Here is a 27,215-nt window from a genome sequence, read left to right as displayed (position 1 = left end):
GGGTCAGAGCCACGGGGCGCAGGGTCAGAGCCACGGGGCGCAGGGTCAGAGCCACGGGGCGCAGGGTCAGAGCCACGGGCGCAGGGTCAGAGCCACGGGCGCAGGGTCAGAGCCACGGGCGCAGGGTCAGAGCCACGGGGCGCAGGGTCAGAGCCACGGGGCGCAGGGTCAGAGCCACGGGGCGCAGGGTCAGAGCCACGGGGCGCAGAGTCAGAGCCACGGGGCGTAGGGTCAGAGCCACAGGGCCAACGTCGTAAGGTTAGAGCCACGGGCCAGCGTCGTTGGGTTAGAGCCACAGGCCAGCAGTACACAGTGTAAAAGGCAGTACACAGTGTAAAAGGCAGTACCTATAGCAGTACACAGTGTAAAAGGCAGTACACAGTGTAAAAGGCAGTACCCATAGCAGTACACAGTGTAAAAGGCAGTACCCATAGCAGTACACAGTGTAAAAGGCAGTACCCATAGCAGTACACAGTGTAAAAGGCAGTACCCATAGCAGTACACAGTGTAAAAGGCAGTACCCATAGCAGTACACAGTGTAGAAGGCAGTACCTATGGCAGTACACAGTGTAGAAGGCAGTACCTATGGCAGTACACAGTGTAAAAGGCAGTACCTATGGCAGTACACAGTGTAGAAGGCAGTACCTATGGCAGTACACAGTGTAAAAGGCAGTACCTATGGCAGTACACAGTGTAAAAGGCAGTACCTATGGCAGTACACAGTGTAAAAGGCAGTACCTATGGCAGTACACAGTGTAAAAGGCAGTACCTATGGCAGTACACAGTGTAAAAGGCAGTACCTATGGCAGTACACAGTGTAAAAGGCAGTACCCATAGCAGTACACAGTGTAAAAGGCAGTACCCATAGCAGTACACAGTGTAGAAGGCAGAACCCATAGCAGTACAGTGTAGAAGGCAGAACCCATAGCAGTACGCAGTACCCATAGCAGTACACAGTGTAAAAGGCAGTACCCATAGCAGTACACAGTGTAAAAGGCAGTACCTATAGCAGTACACAGTGTAAAAGGCAGTACCTAGGTAGTTGGCCATGGAGATGAAGCAGAGACCAGTGATGAAGGCATCGTAGCCCGCCTCGTGGAGCTGTTCCTGGGCTGTATCGTAGCTGGGGAACCCCTCCGCCGTCACTGAGCCACGGAGGAAAGAAGCAGGGATAAAATCAGACACTACATTAGCCATGGACAGAGACCTGTCCTATTCTACTGTAATCAGACACTACATTAGCCATGGATGAGACCTGTCCTATTCTACTGTAATCAGACACTACATTAGCCATGGATGAGACCTGTCCTATTCTACTGTAATCAGACACTACATTAGCCATGGACGGAGACCTGTCCTATTCTACTGTAATCAGACACTACATTAGCCATGGACGGAGACCTGTCCTATTCTACTGTAATCAGACACTACATTAGCCATGGATGAGACCTGTCCTACTGTAATCAGACACTACATTAGCCATGGATGAGACCTGTCCTATTCTACTGTAATCAGACACTACATTAGCCATGGATGAGACCTGTCCTATTCTACTGTAATCAGACACTACATTAGCCATGGATGAGACCTGTCCTATTCTACTGTAATCAGACACTACATTAGCCATGGATGAGACCTGTCCTATTCTACTGTAATCAGACACTACATTAGCCATGGACGGAGACCTGTCCTATTCTACTGTAATCAGACACTACATTAGCCATGGACGGAGACCTGTCCTATTCTACTGTAATCAGACACTACATTAGCCATGGATGAGACCTGTCCTACTGTAATCAGACACTACATTAGCCATGGATGAGACCTGTCCTATTCTACTGTAATCAGACACTACATTAGCCATGGATGAGACCTGTCCTATTCTACTGTAATCAGACACTACATTAGCCATGGACGAGACCTGTCCTATTCTACTGTAATCAGACACTACATTAGCCATGGATGAGACCTGTCCTATTCTACTGTAATCAGACACTACATTAGCCATGGATGGAGACCTGTCCTATTCTACTGTAATCAGACACTACATTAGCCATGGACGGAGACCTGTCCTATTCTACTGTAATCAGACACTACATTAGCCATGGATGAGACCTGTCCTATTCTACTGTAATCAGACACTACATTAGCCATGGATGAGATCTGTCCTACTGTAATCAGACACTACATTAGCCATGGATGAGACCTGTCCTATTCTACTGACGTGCGTAGGTATATAACGGAAGTACATGACGTAATGACGCCACGAGGAATACAGCAGAACGGTAAGTGCACACTTCCAACACCACAACAAGTTCAAGTCGAGCAGACATTTCATTGAGTAAGTACATTTCATCGTACATTTCATCGTACATTTCATCGAGTAATTACATTTCATCGAGTAATTACATTTCATCGAGTAATTACATTTCATCGAGACGACGCAAAGGCGCAATCCATTAAAGCCAAGATAATGGGATTCATGATGCTACTTGCTACGAGCTTCACTGCTATTAGCTTCACGACTGACATTTGGACCAGCGATGTCATCCCCATGAGCATGCTGAGTCTGACAGCACAGCGGGTCGACGAGAGTCTGACAGCACAGCGGGTCGACGAGAGTCTGACAGCACAGCGGGTCGACGAGAGTCTGACAGCACAGCGGGTCGACGAGAGTCTGACAGCACAGCGGGTCGACGAGAGTCTGACAGCACAGCGGGTCGACGAGTCTGACAGCACAGCGGGTCGACGAGAGTCTGACAGCACAGCGGGTCGACGAGAGTCTGACAGCACAGCGGGTCGACGAGAGTCTGACAGCACAGCGGGTCGACGAGAGTCTGACAGCACAGCGGGTCGACGAGAGTCTGACAGCACAGCGGGTCGACGAGAGTCTGACAGCACAGCGGGTCGACGAGAGTCTGACAGCACAGCGGGTCGACGAGAGTCTGACAGCACAGCGGGTCGACGAGAGTCTGACAGCACAGCGGGTCGACGAGTCTGACAGCACAGCGGGTCGACGAGAGTCTGACAGCACAGCGGGTCGACGAGAGTCTGACAGCACAGCGGGTCGACGAGTCTGACAGCACAGCGGGTCGACGAGAGTCTGACAGCACAGCGGGTCGACGAGAGTCTGACAGCACAGCGGGTCGACGAGAGTCTGACAGCACAGCGGGTCGACGAGAGTCTGACAGCACAGCGGGTCGACGAGAGTCTGACAGCACAGCGGGTCGACGAGTCTGACAGCACAGCGGGTCGACGAGAGTCTGACAGCACAGCGGGTCGACGAGAGTCTGACAGCACAGCGGGTCGACGAGAGTCTGACAGCACAGCGGGTCGACGAGAGTCTGACAGCACAGCGGGTCGACGAGAGTCTGACAGCACAGCGGGTCGACGAGAGTCTGACAGCACAGCGGGTCGACGAGAGTCTGACAGCACAGCGGGTCGACGAGAGTCTGACAGCACAGCGGGTCGACGAGAGTCTGACAGCACAGCGGGTCGACGAGTCTGACAGCACAGCGGGTCGACGAGTCTGACAGCACAGCGGTCGACGAGTCTGACAGCACAGCGGGTCGACGAGTCTGACAGCACAGCGGGTCGACGAGAGTCTGACAGCACAGCGGGTCGACGAGTCTGACAGCACAGCGGGTCGACGAGAGTCTGACAGCACAGCGGGTCGACGAGAGTCTGACAGCACAGCGGGTCGACGAGAGTCTGACAGCACAGCGGGTCGACGAGTCTGACAGCACAGCGGGTCGACGAGAGTCTGACAGCACAGCGGGTCGACGAGTCTGACAGCACAGCGGGTCGACGAGTCTGACAGCACAGCGGGTCGACGAGTCTGACAGCACAGCGGGTCGACGAGAGTCTGACAGCACAGCGGGTCGACGAGTCTGACAGCACAGCGGGTCGACGAGAGTCTGACAGCACAGCGGGTCGACGAGTCTGACAGCACAGCGGGTCGACGAGTCTGACAGCACAGCGGGTCGACGAGAGTCTGACAGCACAGCGGGTCGACGAGAGTCTGACAGCACAGCGGGTCGACGAGAGTCTGACAGCACAGCGGGTCGACGAGAGTCTGACAGCACAGCGGGTCGACGAGGATTTCCTACTGACGACCGACATATTGCTCAAGAATGTGCTGGTTCTCATACCGTTGCTGCCATTTCAATGTCATTTGAGAAGATGTTTGAAACATGAACACCCTCCTAGCGCCGTTCAAACAACTGACTGGAGAAATAAGCTCATCACCTGCGTCTGCAGCAGACGTGATACCCTCTGTCATGGCATTGAAGCGCCTGCTCAACTTAACTGCCGACACAGACCTTGGGGTTAACATGGAAAAGTACTCTAGTAGAGGCTGTGAACAAGCGAATCGGTGGCATTCTCTCTGAGCCTCTTTACTGTGCCGCCACCACCATGCTCCATGCTAGGTACAAGACCCGCTACTTCTTTAACAGGCATTCTCTGAGCCTCTTTACTGTGCCGCCACCACCATGCTCGATGCTAGGTACAAGACCCGCTACTTCTTTAACAGGCATTCTCTGAGCCTCTTTACTGTGCCGCCACCACCATGCTCGATGCTAGGTACAAGACCCGCTACTTCTTTAACAGGCATTCTCTCTGAGCCTCTTTACTGTGCCGCCACCATGCTCGATGCTAGGTACAAGACCCGCTACTTTAACAGGCATTCTCTGAGCCTCTTTACTGTGTTGCCACCAAGCTCGATGCTAGGTACAAGACCAGCTACTTTAACAGGCATTCTCTGAGCCTCTTTACTGTGTTGCCACCAAGCTCGATGCTAGGTACAAGACCCGCTACTTCTTTAACAGGCATTCTCTCTGAGCCTCTTTACTGTGCCGCCACAGTGCTCGATGCTAGGTACAAGACCCGCTACTTCTTTAACAGGCATTCTCTCTGAGCCTCTTTACTGTGTTGCCACCATGCTCCATGCTAGGTACTTCGATGCAGACAGGAAACAGGGTTTACGTGAAATGTTACAATACACAGCTGGATAACATGGAAAGCTCATGATTTATTTTCGACTTGTGGTAACGCTCCGTGGTTCGACATCGATAATATTTAGCAGTCCAACAATGTCGGAAACATTAACTTACATGACCGACTGCATGGTCAAGCAACTGTTTGTTACATACAACATTATTTGTGGACATCAGACAGATGTTGCTGTCCGGTTTTGTGATGAAACAAAAAGGTGTGTTTGAATTAATTCTGCCACCGTCTTGTCTCGGCCTATATAGTGTAACAGTATAACTTTAGACCGTCCAGTTACAGCCAGTAAGCAGTTTAGCACTTACATTGGCGGGCCCAATTGCAAATAAATTAGTAAAACCAAAAATGTACCTTGACTTGGAAGAGTTCCAGTGTTGTGTTGGAAAGTCGTAGCCAGCTAGCTAACATAGCATCCCTCTATTTGAGCAGTGTGTTTCAGTAGTCTAAAACTAGGTAACTGCATTCGCTAGCTACGTGAGTAAAACTGAAAATAGTTCATCTCTAGCTTCTTTATTTTGGAAGGAAATGACTGTTCAAAAATGTTCAACTATTACATTTCTCACTTTGAGTCAACGATTCACCACAGTGCATGCTAGCTAGCTGTAGCTTCTACTTTCAGTACTAGATTGGGACATTCTCTGATCCTTTGATTGGATGGACAACATGTCAGCTCACTTCATGCAAGATATGGCAGGGGTGAGAACCATAAGCCAAAAACCATTAAGCAAACCGTGCACCCCCCCCCCCTCCCAAACCGTGCACCCCCCTCCCCCAAACCGTGCACCCCCCTCCCCAAACCGTGCCCCCCTCCCCAAACCGTGCACCCCTCCCCAAACCGTTCCCCCCATCCCCCCACCCCAAACCGTGCACCCCTCCCCAAACCGTGCACCCCTCCCCAAACCGTGCACCCCTCCCCAAACCGTGCACCCCTCCCCAAACCGTGCACCCCTCCCCAAACCGTGCACCCCTCCCCAAACCGTGCACCCCTCCCCAAACCGTGCACCCCTCCCCAAACCGTGCCCCCCCCATCCCCCCTCCCCAAACCGTGCACCCTCCCCAAACCGTGCACCCCTCCCCAAACCGTGCACCCCTCCCCAAACCGTGCACCCCTCCCCAAACCGTGCCCCCATCCCCCCACCCCAAACCGTGCACCCATCGGGGTCCCGAGGGTTGAGTTTGGGAAATGCTAACAGGGGTTGGTTATAGGTTTCATTCTTTTCTGGCTCTGCTTCCCCATTGATTTTGTCCTGCTACTGCTTACGACCCCAAAATCTAATGACTATAAAAACAGATTGTCCACACACTGCTACTGCTTACGACCACAAAATCTAAATGACTATAAAAACAGATTGTCCACACACTGCTACTGCTTACGACCCCAAAATCTAATGACTATAAAAACAGATTGTCCACACACTGCTACTGCTTACGACCCCAAAATAATATAATATAAATATATGCCATTTAGCGGACGCTTTTATCCAAAGCGACTTACAGTCATGTGTGCACACATTCTACGTATGGGTGGTCCCGGGGATCGAACCCACTACCCTGGCGTTACAAGCGCCATGCTCTACCAACTGAGCTACAGATTGTCCACACACTGCTACTGCTTACGACCACAAAATCTAAATGACTACAAAAACTTAGATTTTTGTTAGTATACAGTCCCATACAATAATCTATACTGCAGTTGCCCTGGGGGTCACTTCCCGACTATGAATACCACCGCAGTCACTTCCCAGACTATGAATACCACTGCAGTCACTTCCCAGACTATGAATACCACTGCAGTCACTTCCCAGACTATGAATACCACCGCAGTCACTTCCCAGACTATGAATACCACCGCAGTCACTTCCCAGACTATGAATACCACTGCAGTCACTTCCCAGACTATGAATACCACTGCAGTCACTTCCCAGACTATGAATACCACTGCAGTCACTTCCCAGACTATGAATACCACTGCAGTCACTTCCCAGACTATGAATACCACTGCAGTCACTTCCCAGACTATGAATACCACTGCAGTCACTTCCCAGACTATGAATACCACTGCAGTCACTTCCCAGACTATGAATACCACTGCAGTCACTTCCCAGACTATGAATACCACTGCAGTCACTTCCCAGACTATGAATACCACTGCAGTCACTTCCCAGACTATGAATACCACTGCAGTCACTTCCCAGACTATGAATACCACTGCAGTCACTTCCCAGACTATGAATACCACTGCAGTCACTTCCCAGACTATGAATACCACTGCAGTCACTTCCCAGACTATGAATACCACTGCAGTCACTTCCCAGACTATGAATACCACTGCAGTCACTTCCCAGACTATGAATACCACTGCAGTTGCCCTGGGGTCACTTCCCTGACTATGAATACCACTGCAGTTGCCCTGGGGTCACTTCCCAGACTTTGAATACCACTGCAGTTGCCCTGGGGTCACTTCCCAGACTTTGAATACCACTGCAGTTGCTCTGGGGTCACTTCCTGACTATGAATACCACTGCAGTTGCCCTGGGGTCACTTCCCAGACTTTGAATACCACTGCAGTTGCTCTGGGGTCACTTCCTGACTATGAATACCACTGCAGTTGCCCTGGGGGTCACTTCCCAGACTTTGAATACCACTGCAGTTGCCCTGGGGTCACTTCCCAGACTTTGAATACCAGTGCATCACAGTATCTACACAGGTCCTACAGATCAAAATGGTTCAACCTCGGTTAAAATACCAAGTATAATTTCCTCTGTCCGGAGTACACCCGAAGAACTCCCTCTAGCATTTTAACAGTAAGCCTATGGTATTAGGAGTCTTCTCAAGCACCCCATGTGGATAGGTCTAGTACCGCCAGGGGCTCCTAGTACCCCTGGTTGAGAACCATTGCTGTAGAATCTTGACCTGGACTATAGACAGTATAAAGTTGAGTAAGTTAGAATTTTGTACTCAAAATGTACCACCATTTCTATTATGTTCAAAGCTATATGATTTAGTTCATGTGATGAAGTTATTTTGTTAGATTAGCTTCTGAAATAACTTCCTGTTCCTTAAACGTGGCGTAGTCGTCGTCACCCCCCTTAAAAGATTTAGATGCACTATTGTAAGTGGCTGTTCCACTGGATGTCATAAGGTGAATGCACCAATTTGTTAGTCGCTCTGGATAAGAGCGTCTGCTAAATGACTTAAATGTAAATGTAAATGTTCTCTTACCAACTTTAGGAGATTTGAAGGGGCTCTCTTTCAGCTGTTTCTGCAGCTCTGCAAGAGACGTGATGTTGATCAACTCCTAGAAGGGTTCAAATAACAAAGGCACAATGAATATTCTTCAGACTTCCACAGGGGTTTCATGACATCCTTTTTTTGTTGTTGAATTTTACCCCCTTCTTCCTCCCCAATTCCGTGGTATCCAATTGTTAGTAGCTACTATCTTGTCTCATCACTACAACTCCCGTACGGGCTCGGGAGAGACGGAGGTTGAGAGTTATGCGTCCTCCGATACACAACCCAACCAAGCCGCACTGCTTCTTATCACATCCAACCCGGAAGCCAGTCCCACCAATGTGTCGGAGGAAACACCGTGCACCTGGCGACCTTGGTTAGCGTGCACTGTTCCCAGCCCGCCACAGGAGTCGCTGGTGCGAGATGAGACAAGGATATCCCTACCGGCCAAACCCTCCCAAACCCGGACGACGCTAGGCCAATTGTGCGTCGCCCCAAGGACCTCCCGGTCGCTACAGAGCCTGGGCGCGAACCCAGAGTCTCTGGTGGCCCTGAACCACTGCACCACCCGGGAGGCTATGACATCCTTTAACCAGACATCTAAATACTGGAAATAGTATTACCTTGAAAGGTTGCGTAGTGGCCATGAGCTTGGTGTCCAACAGCCTGAGGAAACAATAGAGAAGATACTTGGTCCGTTGGTTATAGAGGAAAATCTGTCTTTAACAACATCACCAGATATACACACGCATTGAGGGGGAGGGCGCCGCGTTGAGGGGAGGGCGCGCGTTGAGGGGAGGGCGCCGCGTTGAGGGGGAGGGGCGCCGCGTTGAGGGGGAGGGGCGCCGCGTTGAGGGGGGGCACAGAGTCAGATGCAGAGCAGAGCTCCTGGGTGAAAAACGTGGTGGGTTAAGTGCTTTGCACAACGGCAGGAGATGGGATCAGAGGGATCAGAGCAGCAGCCTTCCAGCTGCCAGGTCATTCCCATGTGTGTCGCCGGCTCTTCCAGCTGCTGGTCCCCCTCTCCAACCTCTGGGCTACTGGAGAGGTTTCTAGATGAACAGCGCACCAGATAAATAGACCGACTCCCAGAGAGGTTAGGTCAAAGTAGTGGTAAGCCTTGTCGGAGCCAGAACGGCTCATAGAGAAGTAGTAGCAGTATGGCTTTACCCAGGGAAGACCCCACAAACCCTGACACAGCAGAATGTATTTACCCAGGGAAGACCCCACAAACCCTGACACAGCAGAATGTATTTACCCAGGGAAGACCCCACAAACCCTGACACAGCAGAATGTATTTACCCAGGGAAGACCCCACAAACCCTGACGCAGCAGAATGTATTTACCCAGGGAAGACCCCACAAACCCTGACGCAGCAGAATGTATTTACCCGGGGAAGACCCACCGAAACCCTGACGCAGCAGAATGTATTTACCCGGGTGAGACCCACCGAAACCCTGACGCAGCAGAATGTATTTACCCGGGGGAGACCCACCGAAACCCTGACACAGCAGTATGTATTTACCCGGGGAAGACCCACCTAAACCCTGACACAGCAGTATGTATTTACCCGGGGAAGACCCACCGAAACCCTGACACAGCAGAATGTATTTACCCAGGGAAGACCCCACAAACCCTGACACAGCAGTATGTATTTACCCAGGGAAGACCCCACAAACCCTGACACAGCAGTATGCATTTACCTGGGGAAGACCCACCGAAACCCTGACACAGCAGTATGTATTTACCTGGGGAAGACACACTGAGTGACTTCTTTAAAGTCATTCAGGTCCTGTGGGGAAGAAAGAAAAAGACTGTCAAATAGAAAAGAAACAAGGTTCTTCTAAACCACTGTGTTTCCGACCTCATTCCGTCAGTAGAATATAACTGGCTATTCTTTAAAAGTGCTTTCCTCACCATCTTAAATAACCATGCCCCGTTAAAAACATGTCGGTTCACCCCAGACCTGACTGCCCTCGGTTCACCCCAGACCTGACTGCCCTCGGTTCACCCCAGACCTGACTGCCCTCGGTTCACCCCAGACCTGACTGCCCTCGGTTCACCCCAGACCTGACTGCCCTCGGTTCACCCCAGACCTGACTGCCCTCGGTTCACCCCAGACCTGACTGCCCTCGGTTCACCCCAGACCTGACTGCCCTCGGTTCACCCCAGACCTGACTGCCCTCGGTTCACCCCAGACCTGACTGCCCTCGGTTCACCCCAGACCTGACTGCCCTCGGTTCACCCCAGACCTGACTGCCCTCGGTTCACCCCAGACCTGACTGCCCTCGGTTCACCCCAGACCTGACTGCCCTCGGTTCACCCCAGACCTGACTGCCCTCGGTTCACCCCAGACCTGACTGCCCTCGGTTCACCCCAGACCTGACTGCCCTCGGTTCACCCCAGACCTGACTGCCCTCGGTTCACCCCAGACCTGACTGCCCTCGGTTCACCCCAGACCTGACTGCCCTTGACCAGCACAAAAACATCCTGTGGCGTTCTGCATTAGCATCGAATAGACCCTGCAATATGCAACTTCTCAGGGAAGTTAGGAACCAATATACACAGGCAGTTCAGAAACAGGCAGTTAGGCTTTTTCAAACAGAAATGTGCATCCTGCAGCACAAACTCCAAAAAGTTCTGGGACACTAAAGTCCATGGAGAATAAGAGCACCTCCTCCCAGCTGCCCACTGCACTGAGGCTAGGAAACATTGTCACCACTGATAAATCTGCGATAATTGAGAATTTCAATAAGCATTTTTCTACAGCTGGCCATGCTTTCCACCTGGCCACTCCTACCCTGGTCAACAGCCCTCCACCCCCCACAGCAATTTTCCCAAGTCTCCTCCATTCCTCCTTCACCCAAATCCAGACCCCTACAAAATCAGCAGGACTAAACAATCTGGAACCTCTTTCTAAAATTACAGCCCAAATTGTTGCAACCCCTATTACTAGCCTGTTCAAACATCTTTCGTATTGTTTGAGATCCCCAAAGATTGAAAAGCTGCCACGGTAATCCCCCTCTTCAAAGGGGGAGACACTCTAGACCCAAACTGCTACAGACCTATAGCTATCCTACCCTGCCTTTCTAAGGTCATCGGAAGCCAAGTTAACAAACAGCTCACCGACCATTTCGAATCCCACCATACCTTCTCTGCTACGCATTCTGGTTTCAGAGCTGGTCATGGGTGCACCTCAGCCACGCTCAAGGTCCTAAACGATATCATAACCTCCATCGATAAGAGACGATACTGTGCAGCTGTATTCATCGACCTGGCCAAGGCTTTCGACTCTGTCAATCACAACATTCTTATTGGCAGACTCGACAGCCTTGGTTTCTCTAATGATTGCCTCGTCTGGTTCACCAACTACTTCTCAGAAAGAGTTCAGTGTGTCAAATCGGAGGGCCTGTTGTCCGGACCTCTGACAGTCTCTATGGGTGTGCCACAGGGTTCAATTCTCGGGCCGACTCTCTTCTCTGTATACATCAATGATGTAGCTCTTGCTGCTGGTGATTCTCTGATCCACCTCTACGCAGACGACACCATTCTGTATACTTCTGTCCCTTCTTTGGACACTGTGTTACTAACTAACCTCCAGACAAGCTTCAATGCCATACAACTGCTTCCGTGGCCTCCAACTGCTTTTAAATGCAAGTAAAACTAAATGCATGCTCTTCAACCGATCGCTACCAGCATCTGCCCCACCCATCCAGCATCACTACTCTGGACTGCTCTAACATCTACAAATATCTAGGTGTCTGGTTAAACCGTTAACTCTCCTTCTAGACTCACAAAATGAAATCTAGAATCTGCTTCCTATTACGCAACAAAGCATCCTTCACTCACGCTGCCAAACATACCCTCGTAAAACTGACTATCCTACCAATCCTAGACTTCGGTGATGTCACTGACAGAATAGCCTCCAAAACGCTACTCAACAAATTGGATGCAGTCCATCACAGTGCCATCCGTTTTGTGCCCCACAGTATCTCTACTTGCACATTCATCTTCTGCACATCTATTCACTCCAGTGTTTTAATTGCTAAATATAAATTATTTCACCACTATGGCTTATTTATTGCCTTAACTCCATTATCTTACCTCATTTGCATATACTGTATATAGACTTTTCTATTGTTTCATTGACTGTATGTTTGTTTATCCCATGTGTAACTGTTGTGTCACACTGCTTTGCTTCATGTTGGCCAGGTCAGTTGTAAATGAGAACTTGTTCTCAACTGGCCTACCTGGTTAAATAAAGGTGACATTTTAAAAAAAATATATAAAAATAAACCACTGTGTTCATATAATGGTGCGTGTTTTGTACCTCTGGCAGTAGGCAGTAGAACTGATGGATGGTGTGCATGACGTCCAGCAGCATGTTGTGGCCAACCACCAACTTTCCCTGGGTTGGAGAGAGGGGGGAAAAGAGATGAGTCCCATCCTAAAGGCATAGCGCCCAAAGAGAGATAAAGGAGAACTCACTCAACTACAATATTCCTTATAGTTTCAGTGGTGGATTGCAAAGGCAGTTGGCATATACTGGTACATCGTAACATAACAAAAGATACAGATTAAAACTAAAAAATTTGATACCGGGTTGTCAGGGTAACTCACAGATTTGGAGATGGCGTGTATGACCCTGGAGAATCCCACAGCGTCATTCAGCTCCTCCTGGAAGGTTTGACGAGAGTCATGTTCAGTAGGAAACGTAGCAAAACATTGCAAAGAAACTACAAAGGAAAGTCTCTTATTGGACAAGTAATCTCCCAGATTCAAAACATTGCAAAGAAACTACAAAGGAATGTCTCTTACTGGACAAGTAATCTCCCAGATTCAAAACATTGCAAAGAAATTACAAAGGAATGTCTCTTATTGGACAAGTAATCTCCCAGATTCAAAACATTGCCTCCTGATCGTGTTTCTTCAGGGGGGGGTGAAGGTTTGGAACATTTCAAGAAGAAATGTACAGTCAGCTTTTTAGATACAGTAGAAGAAAATTCAACTGGTCGTGTCATTCTGGAGTTACTGTGTTTAGACCGCTATCTACTATCCATCTAGAACACCACAGGGAGGAATGTTCTGGAGTTACTGTGTTTAGACCGCTATCTACTATCCATCTAGAACACCACAGGGAGAAATGTTCTGGAATGTTGGGTTTGCTTCTATTTTTGTTGTTGAAAAAAACGGTAGAAGGAACGTCACCTGTTCTCTCTCCTGTTTCTGCCGTTCCCTCCTCTTCCTCTCCTCGTCGTCCACCTTGCTGATCTGGATGTATCGCTCTTTCTGAAACCCCATTATATCATCACATAATACACCAGTCTATTAATGTACATCAACACACCTACTGACTGGAGACGATCCCAGAGCATCACTCACACCTACTGACTGGAGACGATCCCACAGCATCACTCACACCTACTGACTGGAGACGATCCCAGAGCATCACTCACACCTACTGACCGGAGACGATCGCACAGCATCACTCACACCTACTGACTGGAGACAATCCCAGAGCATCACTCACACCTACTGACTGGAGACGATCCCACAACACTCACACCTACTGACTGGAGACGATCCCAGAGCATCACTCACACCTACTGACTGGAGACGATCCCAGAGCATCACTCACACCTACTGACTGGAGACAATCCCACAGCATCACTCACACCTACTGACTGGAGACGAACCCAGAGCATCACTCACACCTACTGACCGGAGACAATCCCACAGCATCACTCACACCTACTGACCGGAGACGATCCCACAGCATCACTCACACCTACTGACCGGAGACGATCCCAGAGCATCACTCACACCTACTGACCGGAGACGATCCCAGAGCATCACTCACACCTACTGACCGGAGACGATCCCAGAGCATCACTCACACCTACTGACTGGAGACAATCCCACAGCATCACTCACACCTACTGACTGGAGACGATCCCACAGCATCACTCACACCTACTGACCGGAGACAATCCCACAGCATCACTCACACCTACTGACCGGAGACGATCCCACAGCATCACTCACACCTACTGACCGGAGACGATCCCAGAGCATCACTCACACCTACTGACCGGAGACGATCCCAGAGCATCACTCACACCTACTGACTGGAGACGATCCCAGAGCATCACTCACACCTACTGACTGGAGACGATCCCAGAGCATCACTCACACCTACTGACTGGAGACGATCTCACAGCATCACTCACACCTACTGACTGGAGACAATCTCACAGCATCACTCACACCTACTGACTGGAGACAATCTCACAGCATCACTCACACCTACTGACTGGAGACAATCTCACAGCATCACTCACACCTACTGACTGGAGACAATCCCACAGCATCACTCACACCTACTGACTGGAGACAATCCCAGAGCATCACTCACACCTACTGACTGGAGACAATCCCACAGCATCACTCACACCTACTGACTGGAGACAATCCCACAGCATCACTCACACCTACTGACTGGAGACAATCCCAGAGCATCACTCACACCTACTGACTGGAGACAATCCCACAGCATCACTCACACCTACTGACTGGAGACAATCCCAGAGCATCACTCACACCTACTGACTGGAGACAATCCCACAGCATCACTCACACCTACTGACCGGAGACGATCCCACAGCATCACTCACACCTACTGACTGGAGACGATCCCAGAGCATCACTCACACCTACTGACTGGAGACAATCTCACAGCATCACTCACACCTACTGACTGGAGACGATCCCACAGCATCACTCACACCTACTGACTGGAGACGATCCCACAGCATCCCTCACACCTACTGACTGGAGACGATCCCACAGCATCACTCACACCTACTGACCGGAGACGAACCCAGAGCATCACTCACACCTACTGACCGGAGACGATCCCACAGCATCACTCACACCTACTGACCGGAGACGATCCCACAGAATCACTCACACCTACTGACCGGAAACGATCCCACAGCATCACTCACACCTACTGACTGGAAACGATCCCACAGCATCACTCACATTACAGGAGAGTATTTCTGTACTCTAAGCATCGTGTTATTCCTTCTAGTTCTGGATGAGACTAGAACGCCGGCAGGGAGGGGGTCAGACTAGAACGCCGGCAGGGAGGGGGTCAGACTAGAACGCCGGCAGGGAGGGGGTCAGACTAGAACGCCGGCAGGGAGGGGTCAGACTAGAACGCCGGCAGGGAGGGGGTCAGACTAGAACGCCGGCAGGGAGGGGGTCAGACTAGAACACCGGCAGGGAGGGGGTCAGACTAGAACACCGGCAGGGAGGGGGTCAGACTAGAACACCGGCAGGGAGGGGGTCAGACTAGAACACCTGCAGGGAGGGGGTCAGAGTAGAACACCTGCAGGGAGGGGGTCAGAGTAGAACACCTGCAGGGAGGGGGTCAGAGTAGAACACCGGCAGGGAGGGGGTCAGGCTAGAACACCGGCAGGGAGGGGGTCAGGCTAGAACACCGGCAGGGAGGGGGTCAGGCTAGAACACCTGCAGGAAGGGGGTCAGAGTAGAACACCGGCAGGGAGGGGGTCAGACTAGAACACCGGCAGGGAGGGGGTCAGGCTAGAACACCTGCAGGGAGGGGGTCAGAGTAGAACACCGGCAGGGAGGGGGTCAGAGTAGAACACCGGCAGGGAGGGGGTCAGACTAGAACACCTGCAGGGAGGGGGTCAGACTAGAACACCGGCAGGGGGGGGGGGGTCAGACGAGAACGCCGGCAGGGAGGGGGTCAGAGTAGAACACCGGCAGGATAGTATTTCATTGTGTTGTTCCTTCTAGATCTGGAGGTGCTGCTCTTTCTGGAACACCATTTATAATATAAAACATACATGTGTTTATAATGCATACAAACATACATGTGTTTATAATGCATACAAACATACATGTGTTTATAATGCATACAAACATACATGTGTTTATAATGCATACAAACATACATGTGTTTATAATGCATACAAACATACATGTGTTTATAATGCATACAAACATACATGTGTTTATAATGCATACAAACATACATGTGTTTATAATGCATACAAACATACATGTGTTTATAATGCATACAAACATACATGTGTTTATAATGCATACAAACATACATGTGTTTATAATGCATACAAACATACATGTGTTTATAATGCATACAAACATACATGTGTTTATAATGCATACAAACATACATGTGTTTATAATGCATACAAACATACATGTGTTTATAATGCATACAAACATACATGTGTTTATAATGCATACAAACATACATGTGTTTATAATGCATACAAACATACATGTGTTTATAATGCATACAAACATACATGTGTTTATAATGCATACAAACATACATGTGTTTATAATGCATACAAACATACATGTGTTTATAATGCATACAAACATACATGTGTTTATAATGCATACAAACATACACATCACACTGACTGGAGACATGTTACTCTAAACAGTTATACTGCAGAGAAAATAAAATAATTTCATTAAACCCGATTACTAACATAGAAGATCCCTGAGTAACTCCAGATTACTAACGTAGAAGATCCCTGAGTAACTCCAGATTACTAACGTAGAAGATCCCTGAGTAACTCCAGATTACTAACGTAGAAGATCCCTGAGTAACTCCAGATTACTAACGTAGAAGATCCCTGAGTAACTCCAGATTACTAACGTAGAAGATCCCTGAGTAACTCCAGATTACTAACGTAGAAGATCCCTGAGTAACTCCAGATTACTAACGTAGAAGATCCCTGAGTAACTCCAGATTACTAACGTAGAAGATCCCTGAGTAACTCCAGATTACTAACGTAGAAGATCCCTGAGTAACTCCAGATTACTAACGTAGAAGATCCCTGAGTAACTCCAGATTACTAACGTAGAAGATCCCTGAGTAACTCCAGATTACTAACGTAGAAGATCCCTGAGTAAATCCAGATTACTAACGTAGAAGATCCCTGAGTAACTCCAGATTACTAACGTAGAAGATCCCTGAGTAAATCCAGATTACTAACGTAGAAGATCCCTGAGTAAATCCAGATTACTAACGTAGAAGATCCCTGAGTAAATCCAGATTACTAACGTAGAAGATCCTTAATAAGTAACTCTGCCATAGGTATAAAGACAGTTAAAATGGAGCCCTAAACTAAAGTTGAAACTGGTATCACTCATTACATCCTCTAGCTTAATGGTTTTATTTAACTAGGCAAGTCAGTTAAGAACTAATTCTTATTTCACAATGACGACCTACCCCTCCCCTAACCCGGTTGATGCTTGGCCAATTGTGCGCTACCCTACAGGACTCTTGATCACGGCCTGTTGTGATATAGCCCAGGATCGAACATGGGTCTGTAGTGACGTCTCTAGCACTTCAATGTAGTGCTTTAAATCGCTGCGCCATTCAGGAGCCTTATTCCTAGTATAAAGGTCTTAATGATTAGCTGAATCAGGTGTGCTAGCGGTTTAAGGCACTGCATCGAAAGTGCTAGAGGTGTCACTACAGACCCTGGTTCGATCCCGGGCTGTATCACAACCGGCCGTGATCAGGAGACCCGTAGGGCTCTGGAATAGATCAAATACATGGACTGGCTGGGGTTCCCCCCCGAGGAGAGGTTTGAGAACCTCATCTAGCTGGCAGACTGACCTTCTCTGTCTCCATGGTCTCCACATGAAGGCCCTTTGGGAACCTATAGGAGATTAGATCAACATTATCCTTCTATAAAGATATGTCATCTCTGTACAATATACACACTCAGAACTAGAAATATGTAAACATTTTATTATAAACATTGACTTTCACTAAGCAGCATTCAAACTACAGTTATAAACCCTAATTCATCAGTTTTAGAAATAGCAGAATGGTAACAATTAAAAAAGTAGATTTCATTCATCTCCCTGTGTTCACGGGACAGAACACTGAATCATATCTGCAGAGTTCTAGAACATGGCTGCTCTTGAAGGACAGAACACTGAATCATATCTGCAGAGTTCTAGAACATTGCTGCTCTTGAAGGACAGAACACTGAATCATATCTGCAGAGTTCTAGAACATTGCTGCTCTTGAAGGACAGAACGTACTTACTTGGAGTTGAGAGTCTGGTAGATCAGCTTCCTCTGAAAGCTGGAGTGGAGCAGAGAACAGAACAGGGGATATGGAGGTTTTTAATAAACAAAACACTGGTAAATATTGCTGAGGGGGGATCAGGAGAGCCATGTTAACATGGTAAAGTCCTTTCAGACTGAAATTAAAGTGTTGTATAAACACACACAAACAAACACACACAGGTGTTTCTTTACCCAGTGCAGGGCTCCAGGTCCACAGTCTTCTCTGAGGTAGTGAACAGAGATTCCACCTTCTCTCTGCAAGGGACAAGAGGCAGGAGGAAGACTAAACAAAACAACGACAGGGATGCATTCTGGGCTGGAGCTGAATGGTCGTGTCTGGACTGTTACCATGGATTTCTGCTCCGCTAGACATAAATCAGTACCATGTGACTTCACCGTGGACCGTAGGACGGGTTCCGCTAGACATAAATCAGTACCATGTGACTTCACCGTGGACCGTAGGACGGGTTCCGCTAGACATAAATCAGTACCATGTGACTTCACCGTGGACCGTAGGACGGGTTCCGCGCTGAGGCTGTAACACCCGTTTGGAGGAGTTTAAACCATGCCTTATATGAAGGAGCAACTGGTGTCAGAGGGTGGCTAGGGAGGAAAAGGGGCGGTAGGAGTCAGATGGTGGCTAGGGAGGGAAAGGGGTGGCTGGAGGATCTGGTGCCAGAGGGTGGCTAGGGAGGGAAAGGGGCAGTAGGAGGAACTAGTGCTAGAGGTGGCTAGGGAGGGAAAGGGGCGGTAGGAGGAACTAGTGCCAGGGTGGCTAGGGAGGGAAAGGGGCGGTAGGAGGAACTAGTGCTAGAGGGTGGCTAGGGAGGGAAAGGGGCAGTAGGAGGAACTAGTGCTAGAGGGTGGCTAGGGAGGGAAAGGGGCGGTAGGAGGAACTAGTGCTAGAGGGTGGCTAGGGAGGGAAAGGGGCAGTAGGAGGAACTAGTGCTAGAGGGTGGCTAGGGAGGGAAAGGGGCGGTAGGAGGAACTAGTGTCAGGGTGGCTAGGGAGGGAAAGGGGCGGTAGGAGGAACTAGTGTCAGGGTGGCTAGGGAGGGAAAGGGGCAGTAGGAGGAACTAGTGCTAGAGGGTGGCTAGGGAGGGAAAGGGGCGGTAGGAGGAACTAGTGTCAGGGTGGCTAGGGAGGGAAAGGGGCAGTAGGAGGAACTAGTGCTAGAGGGTGGCTAGGGAGGGAAAGGGGCGGTAGGAGGAACTAGTGTCAGGGTGGCTAGGGAGGGAAAGGGGCGGTAGGAGGAACTAGTGTCAGGGTGGCTAGGGAGGGAAAGGGGCAGTAGGAGGAACTAGTGCTAGAGGGTGGCTAGGGAGGGAAAGGGGCGGTAGGAGGAACTAGTGTCAGGGTGGCTAGGGAGGGAAAGGGGCGGTAGGAGGAACTAGTGTCAGGGTGGCTAGGGAGGGAAAGGGGCAGTAGGAGGAACTAGTGTCAGGGTGGCTAGGGAGGGAAAGGGGCGGTAGGAGGAACTAGTGTCAGGGTGGCTAGGGAGGGAAAGGGGCGGTAGGAGGAACTAGTGTCAGGGTGGCTAGGGAGGGAAAGGGGCAGTAGGAGGAACTAGTGCTAGAGGGTGGCTAGGGAGGGAAAGGGGCAGTAGGAGGAACTAGTGCTAGAGGGTGGCTAGGGAGGAAAGGGGCGGTAGGAGGAACTAGTGCCAGCAGGTGGTTAGGGAGGGAAAGGGGCGGTAGGAGGAACTAGTGAGGAACTAGTGAGGAACTAATGCTAGAGGGTGGCTAGGGAGGGAAAGGGGCGGTAGGAGGAACTAGTGTCAGGGTGGCTAGGGAGGGAAAGGGGCAGTAGGAGGAACTAATGCTAGAGGGTGGCTAGGGAGGGAAAGGGGCAGTAGGAGGAACTAGTGCTAGAGGGTGGCTATGGAGGAAAGGGGCAGTAGGAGGAACTAGTGCTAGAGGGTGGCTAGGGAGGGAAAGGGGCAGTAGGAGGAACTAGTGCTAGAGGGTGGCTTTGGAGGAAAGGGGCGGTAGGAGGAACTAGTGCTAGAGGGTGGCTAGGGAGGGAAAGGGGCAGTAGGAGGAACTAGTGCTAGAGGGTGGCTAGGGAGGGAAAGGGGCGGTAGGAGGAACTAATGCTTGAGGGTGGCTAGGGAGGGAAAGGGGCAGTAGGAGGAACTAGTGCTAGAGGGTGGCTATGGAGGAAAGGGGCAGTAGGAGGAACTAGTGCTAGAGGGTGGCTAGGGAGGGAAAGGGGCAGTAGGAGGAACTAGTGCTAGAGGGTGGCTATGGAGAAAAGGGGCGGTAGGAGGAACTAGTGCTAGAGGGTGGCTAGGGAGGGAAAGGGGCGGTAGGAGGAACTAGTGCTAGAGGGTGGCTAGGGAGGGAAAGGGGCAGTAGGAGGAACTAGTGCTAGAGGGTGGCTAGGGAGGGAAAGGGGCGGTAGGAGGAACTAGTGCTAGAGGGTGGCTAGGGAGGGAAAGGGGCGGTAGGAGGAACTAGTGTCAGGGTGGCTAGGGAGGGAAAGGGGCAGTAGGAGGAACTAGTGCTAGAGGGTGGCTAGGGAGGGAAAGGGGCGGTAGGAGGAACTAGTGCTAGAGGGTGGCTAGGGAGGGAAGGGGGCGGTAGGAGGAACTAATGCTAGAGGGTGGCTAGGGAGGGAAAGGGGCGGCTGGAGGAACTAGTGTCAGGGTGGCTAGGGAGGGAAAGGGGCTATTGGCGGCAGGAGCAACTGGTGTCAGAAGGAGGGAAAGGGGCCGATTTGGGACCAGGCAGTCATCTCTCAACACATGCAACTACAGTCTAAAGTTGTAACTAGAAATGGGAGTCAGGTTTAAACGTACACCACCCGTCCGATGTACTCCCTGTGCTCCTCGGGGACGCTGCCGGGGCCTTTGTTTGGGTTGGGTGAGATGTAGGAGGGGTTTCCTGATCCGTTACTCTGACTCCGCCTCTCCTCATACTGCTCCCGCAGCTGCACTTCCTCTTCCTGGTTCAGGTACGGGATCCCTACGGCAACCAGAAAGGGAGGCGGGGTTAGATGGCGGAGTGTTGGTTGGCTTAAATCAATCACTTAGTCATCTTTATTGACCGAGTTGGAATATCTAGAGCATCCAGAACAGAGGGGTTAGCTAGAGTAGCTTCAATCCATCGAATCGATTTATTGTCCTAGTTTGGATTTCTACGGCAACCAGACAGAATGCTACCTACCGTTACGGAACACTTTGTTGAAGTCAAAACCCTGACTGGCCAGGAAGTCTATGCTGGAACTCTGAAATAACAAAACACAGACATATTTACCAAAGCACCACCAGGGGCAACGTGGGTCCTATTCTCCAGGGATGGAAAGGAAGCAAACGGGCTGAAACGCGGAGTGACGACCTAAACCTGTCCAATCAAATCACGTGTATTTACATAACGGGCTGAAACGTGATTTGATTGGACAGGTTTAGGGCGTCACTCCCCATGTATTTATATAGCCCTTCTTACATCAGCTGATATCTCAAAGTGCTGTACAGAAACCCAGCCTTAAAAACCCCCAAACAGCAAGGGATGCAGGTTGTCGAAGCACCCGGATAGCACCCGGATAGAATCATAAAACACGGGACGAGATGTTAAAAACTGTCCATTGTGCCAATAGATGGAATGCACTCGCATGAGATTTGCCGTGATGTTGACAGAGTGGCATGGGAGGTTTATTTCTTAGACTGGGGTAAGATGTCAATTTTTGGGACACATCCTCAGTAGTGTGCCTTCGAATCAGTGGGTGTTTCGGCCTTTAATCACTAAACACCCTCATCAAAGGTGGCCAGCTAAAGGGTGATCAAGCCTTAGCTTGTGTCCCATGCCCAATTAAGATGTCCCACAGGACTGTGCAAGGCAGGGGCGTCCTCTTCTCTGAGCCAGCCATACAGCTGACCGCATACCTCATATGCCCTCCTCAAGTTGGAGGGATCTGAATTGAGTTCTCAGGTGGGGGTGAGGGGTCATGAAGTTATAGCCCAGCAAGGGTCCTTCCGTTTGATCCAGATCCACTGGCTACCTCTTTCAGCTGCTTGAGAAACTGCTCTGACGGTCTGCCGCAGAGCCTGTCCATGGATTCCAAGTTCTTTCAGCAACCTGATGATGGAAGAAGCCACGAATCCTCTGCATCCCACTTCAACTGGCCAGACTTTTGCATTCCAGCCACGCTGAGTTGCGTCTGCTGCCAACTCTGTGTAACGCAGTTTCTTACGTTCGTAGGCCTCTTCAACAGAGTTTTCCCACGGGACTGTGAGCTCTATGATGTACACAGCCTTTCGTGAAGGGGACCAGAGTACCATGTCTGGCCTAAGGTTGGTAGAAGCAATCTCAGGTGGAAAAATGAGTTGCTGGCCAATATCGACAAGCATCTTCCAGTCCCGGGCCATAGCTAGGTGTCCAGTTTCTGGCTTTGTAGGAGGATACTTGGGCCTTTTCTGTCCCTCCCGGATGAATGTTGTTGTTTTGACGGGATTGCTTGTTTTTGGAGGTAATGAATTGGTTGCACTCCTCTTGGTCTCAAGTGCTGCAGCCAGGCTCTTGAGGACCTGATTGTGCCTCCAGGTGTAGCGGCCTTGTGAGAGGCTGGTCTTGCAACCTGTCATTATATGCCTGAGAGTCGCTGGAGCTGGGCAGAGGGGGCAGGTCGAGTCCTCGCCATACCATTGATGTAGATTTTTTGGTGATGGAAGCACATCATAAACAGCTCTTATGATGAAGCTGATGTTGCTTGCCTCCATTTGCCAAAGCTCACTCCAGTTGATCTTTCTCCTCTCCAGGCCTTCCCACCGCGTCCATTGCCCTTGTTTAGCAAGAGAGACAGCCTTTGCACTTCTTGCAGTCTCCTCCTGTCTGCGCACCTCCTCGACCACCAGCTTCCTGCGTTCAGATGTTGTTGCCTTATGGAACGTTGGTTTGCTTGCTGCCAGGCCAAAGCCTCCTCTTCCATGCTGGATATTCCCCACAATGTCTTGGTGTCTCAGGGCTGATGTTGCTTGCTGCACAGCATTGGATGATGTCCATTTCCGTCCAGTTTGTAGGGGAGGTGCAGCCTTGCTAATGGTCTGGTCTTTGGAGTCCTTCAATGTCATCTGAAGTCTTACTTTAGAGCACTTGTACTCCTCCGTTAGACTTGTAAGAGGTAGTTCAAGGACCCCTTTGCCATAGAGGCCGATGTTACTCAGGCATCGTGGGACACCCAGCCATTTCTTCACGTATGAGGTAATGGTTCGCTCCATCTTCTCCACTGTTGTTATTGGGACCTCATAGACGGTGAGTGGCCACATTATCCGGGGAGAAGTCCAAACTGTAGGCACCAGAGCTTGAGCCTCCCAGGCAGTAGGGTCTTGTTGATGTTCTCAAGACCGTCGGCGATGTCCTGCCTTACTTGCTGCACTTGATCTTTATCCCGGAGGCTTTCGTTGTACCATCTACCCAGGCTCTTGATGGGTTGCTCAGACACCGTTGGTATCGGGTCATCTCCAATGCAGAACCTCACATCTTTAAGCTGTCCCTTGACTATGGAGATGCTTCGAGATTTGCTTGGCTTGATTTTCATCCGTGCCCACTTGATGTTATCCTGCAGTTTTGCAAGTAGCCGCCTGGTGCATGCTGCAGTGGTGGTCAGTGTAGTCATGTCATCCATGTATGCTCGGGTAGGTGGGAGACGGAGCCCTTCCTTAGTTCTCTCACCACCGACCACCCATCTCGATGCCCTGATGATGACTTCCATGGCCATAGTGAAGGCCAGAGGAGAAATTGTACAGCCTGCCATTATGCCTACTTCCAAGCGCTGCCATGTTGTTGTGAAGTCAGGTGTTGTGAAACACAATTGCAGGTCTTGGAAATAGGCCTTTACCAGTGTAGTGATGGGTTCTGGTACGTGGAAAATGTTGAAGGATTCCCAGAGGAGTTCATGGGGAACTGAGCCAAAGGCATTGGCCAAGTCGAGGAAGATGACATAGAGGTCTCTCTTGTCCTTCTTAGCTGTTTGGATCTGGTGCCAAATCATACTAGTATGTTCCAGGCAACCAGAGAAACCAGGAATGCCTGCTTTCTGTACAGATGTATCAATGTACTTGTTCCTTTCCAGATAAGTGGACAGCCTCTGTGCTATTATACTGAAAAAGATCTTCCCTTCGACGTTGAGAAGGAGATTGGTCGGAATTGACTGATGTCTGTCGCATCCTTCTCTTTCGGGATTAGCACACCACCAGCCCTTCGCCATGCCTTTGGTATTATTTCCTTCTGCCACACTATCCTCATGAGCCTCCAAAGAAAGCGTAGAACATCCGGGCGTTCTTGTAGAGCTTGTATGGTACTCCATTAGGCCCAGGAGCCGAGGCCGCTCTTGCTCTTCGGACAACGTTCTCTACTTCCCTCCATTTTGGAGGGTCAGTGTCAGATTGAATTCTGGTGGTTGAATAGGTGGGATGTCATGTGGGATGATTATCTGCTCATGCCTTTTCATGTCCTGGTGGACCTTTTCCAGATGTTCTTCCAGTTCAGGCTTTGTAGTTTTTAGGATTCCGCACTTTTCCTTTGCGAAGAGATCTTTGACAAACTTAAAGGGTTTTTTATAGAACCGTGTTCTTGAGTGTTCCTTCTTCCTACGAAGTTTCCTTAAGTTTTCCGCTCTTCGCAAGGTTGCCAGCCGACATTTAATGTCTGCTTGGAGTAGCATGAGACCTTCTCTCTCTGCATCAGAGGCCTTCTTCCACTGCTTCTTCAGCTGCCTTCTCTCTCTGACAAGTATCTCGATCTCCTGCTGTCTCCTAGATTTGGCTGGCGCGGGAGGTGTCTTGCCACTTCTCCTTTCGTTTTACGCCAAAGCGCTCTTCTCCGTAGTGGTAGATAATGTCTCCCATCCTTTCAAGCTTTTTCTCTGCTTTTCCTACCTGTTGTTCCAAGATTTTTGTCAGGTCGTTGTTGATTGTTTCCCACTCTCTCTTTTCAACGGCTTTGGGCCACTTCACACTCGGTCTGTGCCCTTTGATCTTTTCCTCTTTTAGAGGTCTCTGTGGTTGGGTGAGTTCATCCACCGGCATTTCTGTGCTTGTGTTATCCTCCTCAGTTACAGGGTGCTGATGCTCTGCGAACTTTGGTTTGCGTCCCGTCGCTGTGCTTCATTCGACTGATTTGACTGGCTGCTTCGTAAGAAGTACTGGTCAATGCGAGGTCCCTGTCTCTGCTTCTCTAACAAGCACCTTTTCCTCCCTTGATGGATCCTTAACCCCCTTGCCGATGTTACTCTCTCCCAACCACAGCTGCACACCTGAAGTGTGTGTCCTGCTGCTGTTATGGTTGTCTCATGTGCTGTGTTCCTACTCGTAGTCGTTTCCGTTCCTGGGTCCGTAACCGTGTGATCAGTCGTTGAGCCATCTTGCGCCCCAGCTCTCGCAGGCTCTAGGGGTATGTTCCTTTGTTGACTTTCAGTAGCACTTAGCGGGTGTCTCCAACATACTGAAACAGCGTCGGAGACTGCCAACATGGGTAGCTAACCCATGACAGCCCCAGTGGGGTCTATTCCCTCCGGTCAGCTGTCTCTCCAAGCTGTCACACAGACTTTCCTATGTTGTCAGCTGTCCTTTCACAGCAGTCACTGGACTGGTCCAGATAATCAGAATCATAAAACACGGGACGAGATGTTAAAAACTGTCCATTGTGCCAATAGATGGAATGCACTCGCATGAGATTTGCCGTGATGTTGACAGAGTGGCATGGGAGGTTTATTTAAAATAAGACAGACCAACGGTTTCCTAACCTGGCAGATGAACTTGGTGTCTGGGGAGGTTCTGTTGAACGGCTTTGGGAATATATAAAAATTAAAAGTCTTGATGACGTACCTGTGGAGACAAAAACACCAGGAGAGAAAGAACAGCAGGTCAGCTAGGTTAAACATTCCTATAGCCTGCAGAGAGATCACATATAACTGACTTAGACTTTCTATTTAACACTATATCAGCCGGTCCCAGATCAGTATTTCAGAACCAACCCGTTTGTTATGAGTGTAACAACACAGCAGAGAAGAATTGGATAAATCACTAACTGATCTGGGGTCAGGTCATGGGTCCTATGAGTCAAGCTTAAGAGGGCCGATATAGGATCAGGTCCACATGGAGTCTCATTCAGAACGATCCGAAAGGCTAAAAACTGATCCTAAATCAGCACTCCTACTCTGAGAAGCGTCATGTTACTCAGATGTAACTCAGTTCAAAACCGACCGCGTGTTAAATGTTAAATCGGAGAGAAATCCCACTCACTTGGACTCTGCCTGGTCATATGTGAACGCACACAGTCCAAACTGAAACAGCAAGAAGTCCATGGAATGCTGGGTAGAGAGTGGTGGAGGGGGCAGAGGAGTGGGGGGAGTGGGGGGCAGAGGAGTGGGGGGCAGAGGAGTGGGGGGGGCAGAGGGAGTGGGGGGCAGAGGAGTGGAGGGGGCAGAGGAGTGGAGGGGGCAGAGGAGTGGGGGGGCAGAGGAGTGGGGGGCAGAGGAGTGGGGGGCAGAGGAGTGGGGGGCAGAGGAGTGGGGGGGGGAGGAGTGGGGGGCAGAGGAGTGGAGGGGGCAGAGGAGTGGAGGGGGGACAGAGGAGTGGAGGGGGGACAGAGGAGTGGAGGGGGGACAGAGGAGTGGAGGGGGGACAGAGGAGTGGAGGGGGGACAGAGGAGTGGAGAGAGTCTCAAACGTGTACATTTAAAGCAGGACAGATAGCACATGGCCTTGTTGTGGCCCATACTTAGACTCCAGGAATAAAAAACCATGATCAAATTCAGCCATGATATAAAAAGTTATGCGAGCTACCTCACTATATTAGTTATATACAGTGGGGAGTTTACATACAC

General features: G+C 50.1%; 1 protein-coding gene across 1 annotated transcript in view; it reads right to left on the bottom strand.

Moving 5' to 3' along the window:
• parn (poly(A)-specific ribonuclease (deadenylation nuclease)) overlaps positions 1–26,700 on the bottom strand; it is a gene marked incomplete at its 5' end in the record, with an annotated part of 43,638 nt that extends 16,938 nt beyond the window's left edge. The window contains 14 exon segments of the mRNA XM_046339268.1: positions 1,035–1,145; positions 8,233–8,308; positions 8,865–8,907; positions 9,990–10,033; positions 12,572–12,649; positions 12,862–12,918; positions 13,450–13,530; positions 17,933–17,975; positions 18,371–18,409; positions 18,586–18,648; positions 21,194–21,359; positions 21,561–21,621; positions 26,134–26,215; positions 26,633–26,700. Coding sequence (XP_046195224.1) covers positions 1,035–1,145; positions 8,233–8,308; positions 8,865–8,907; positions 9,990–10,033; positions 12,572–12,649; positions 12,862–12,918; positions 13,450–13,530; positions 17,933–17,975; positions 18,371–18,409; positions 18,586–18,648; positions 21,194–21,359; positions 21,561–21,621; positions 26,134–26,215; positions 26,633–26,700 — 1,012 coding nt within the window.
• Between the last annotated feature and the right edge of the window lie 515 nt (positions 26,701–27,215).

Source organism: Oncorhynchus gorbuscha, unplaced genomic scaffold (assembly GCF_021184085.1).
Source record: "Oncorhynchus gorbuscha isolate QuinsamMale2020 ecotype Even-year unplaced genomic scaffold, OgorEven_v1.0 Un_scaffold_2590, whole genome shotgun sequence".
In the NCBI taxonomy this organism is placed as follows: Eukaryota; Metazoa; Chordata; class Actinopteri; order Salmoniformes; family Salmonidae; genus Oncorhynchus; species Oncorhynchus gorbuscha.
Note: the sequence above shows the minus strand (reverse complement) of the source record. Positions and strands in the feature narration are given on the sequence as shown.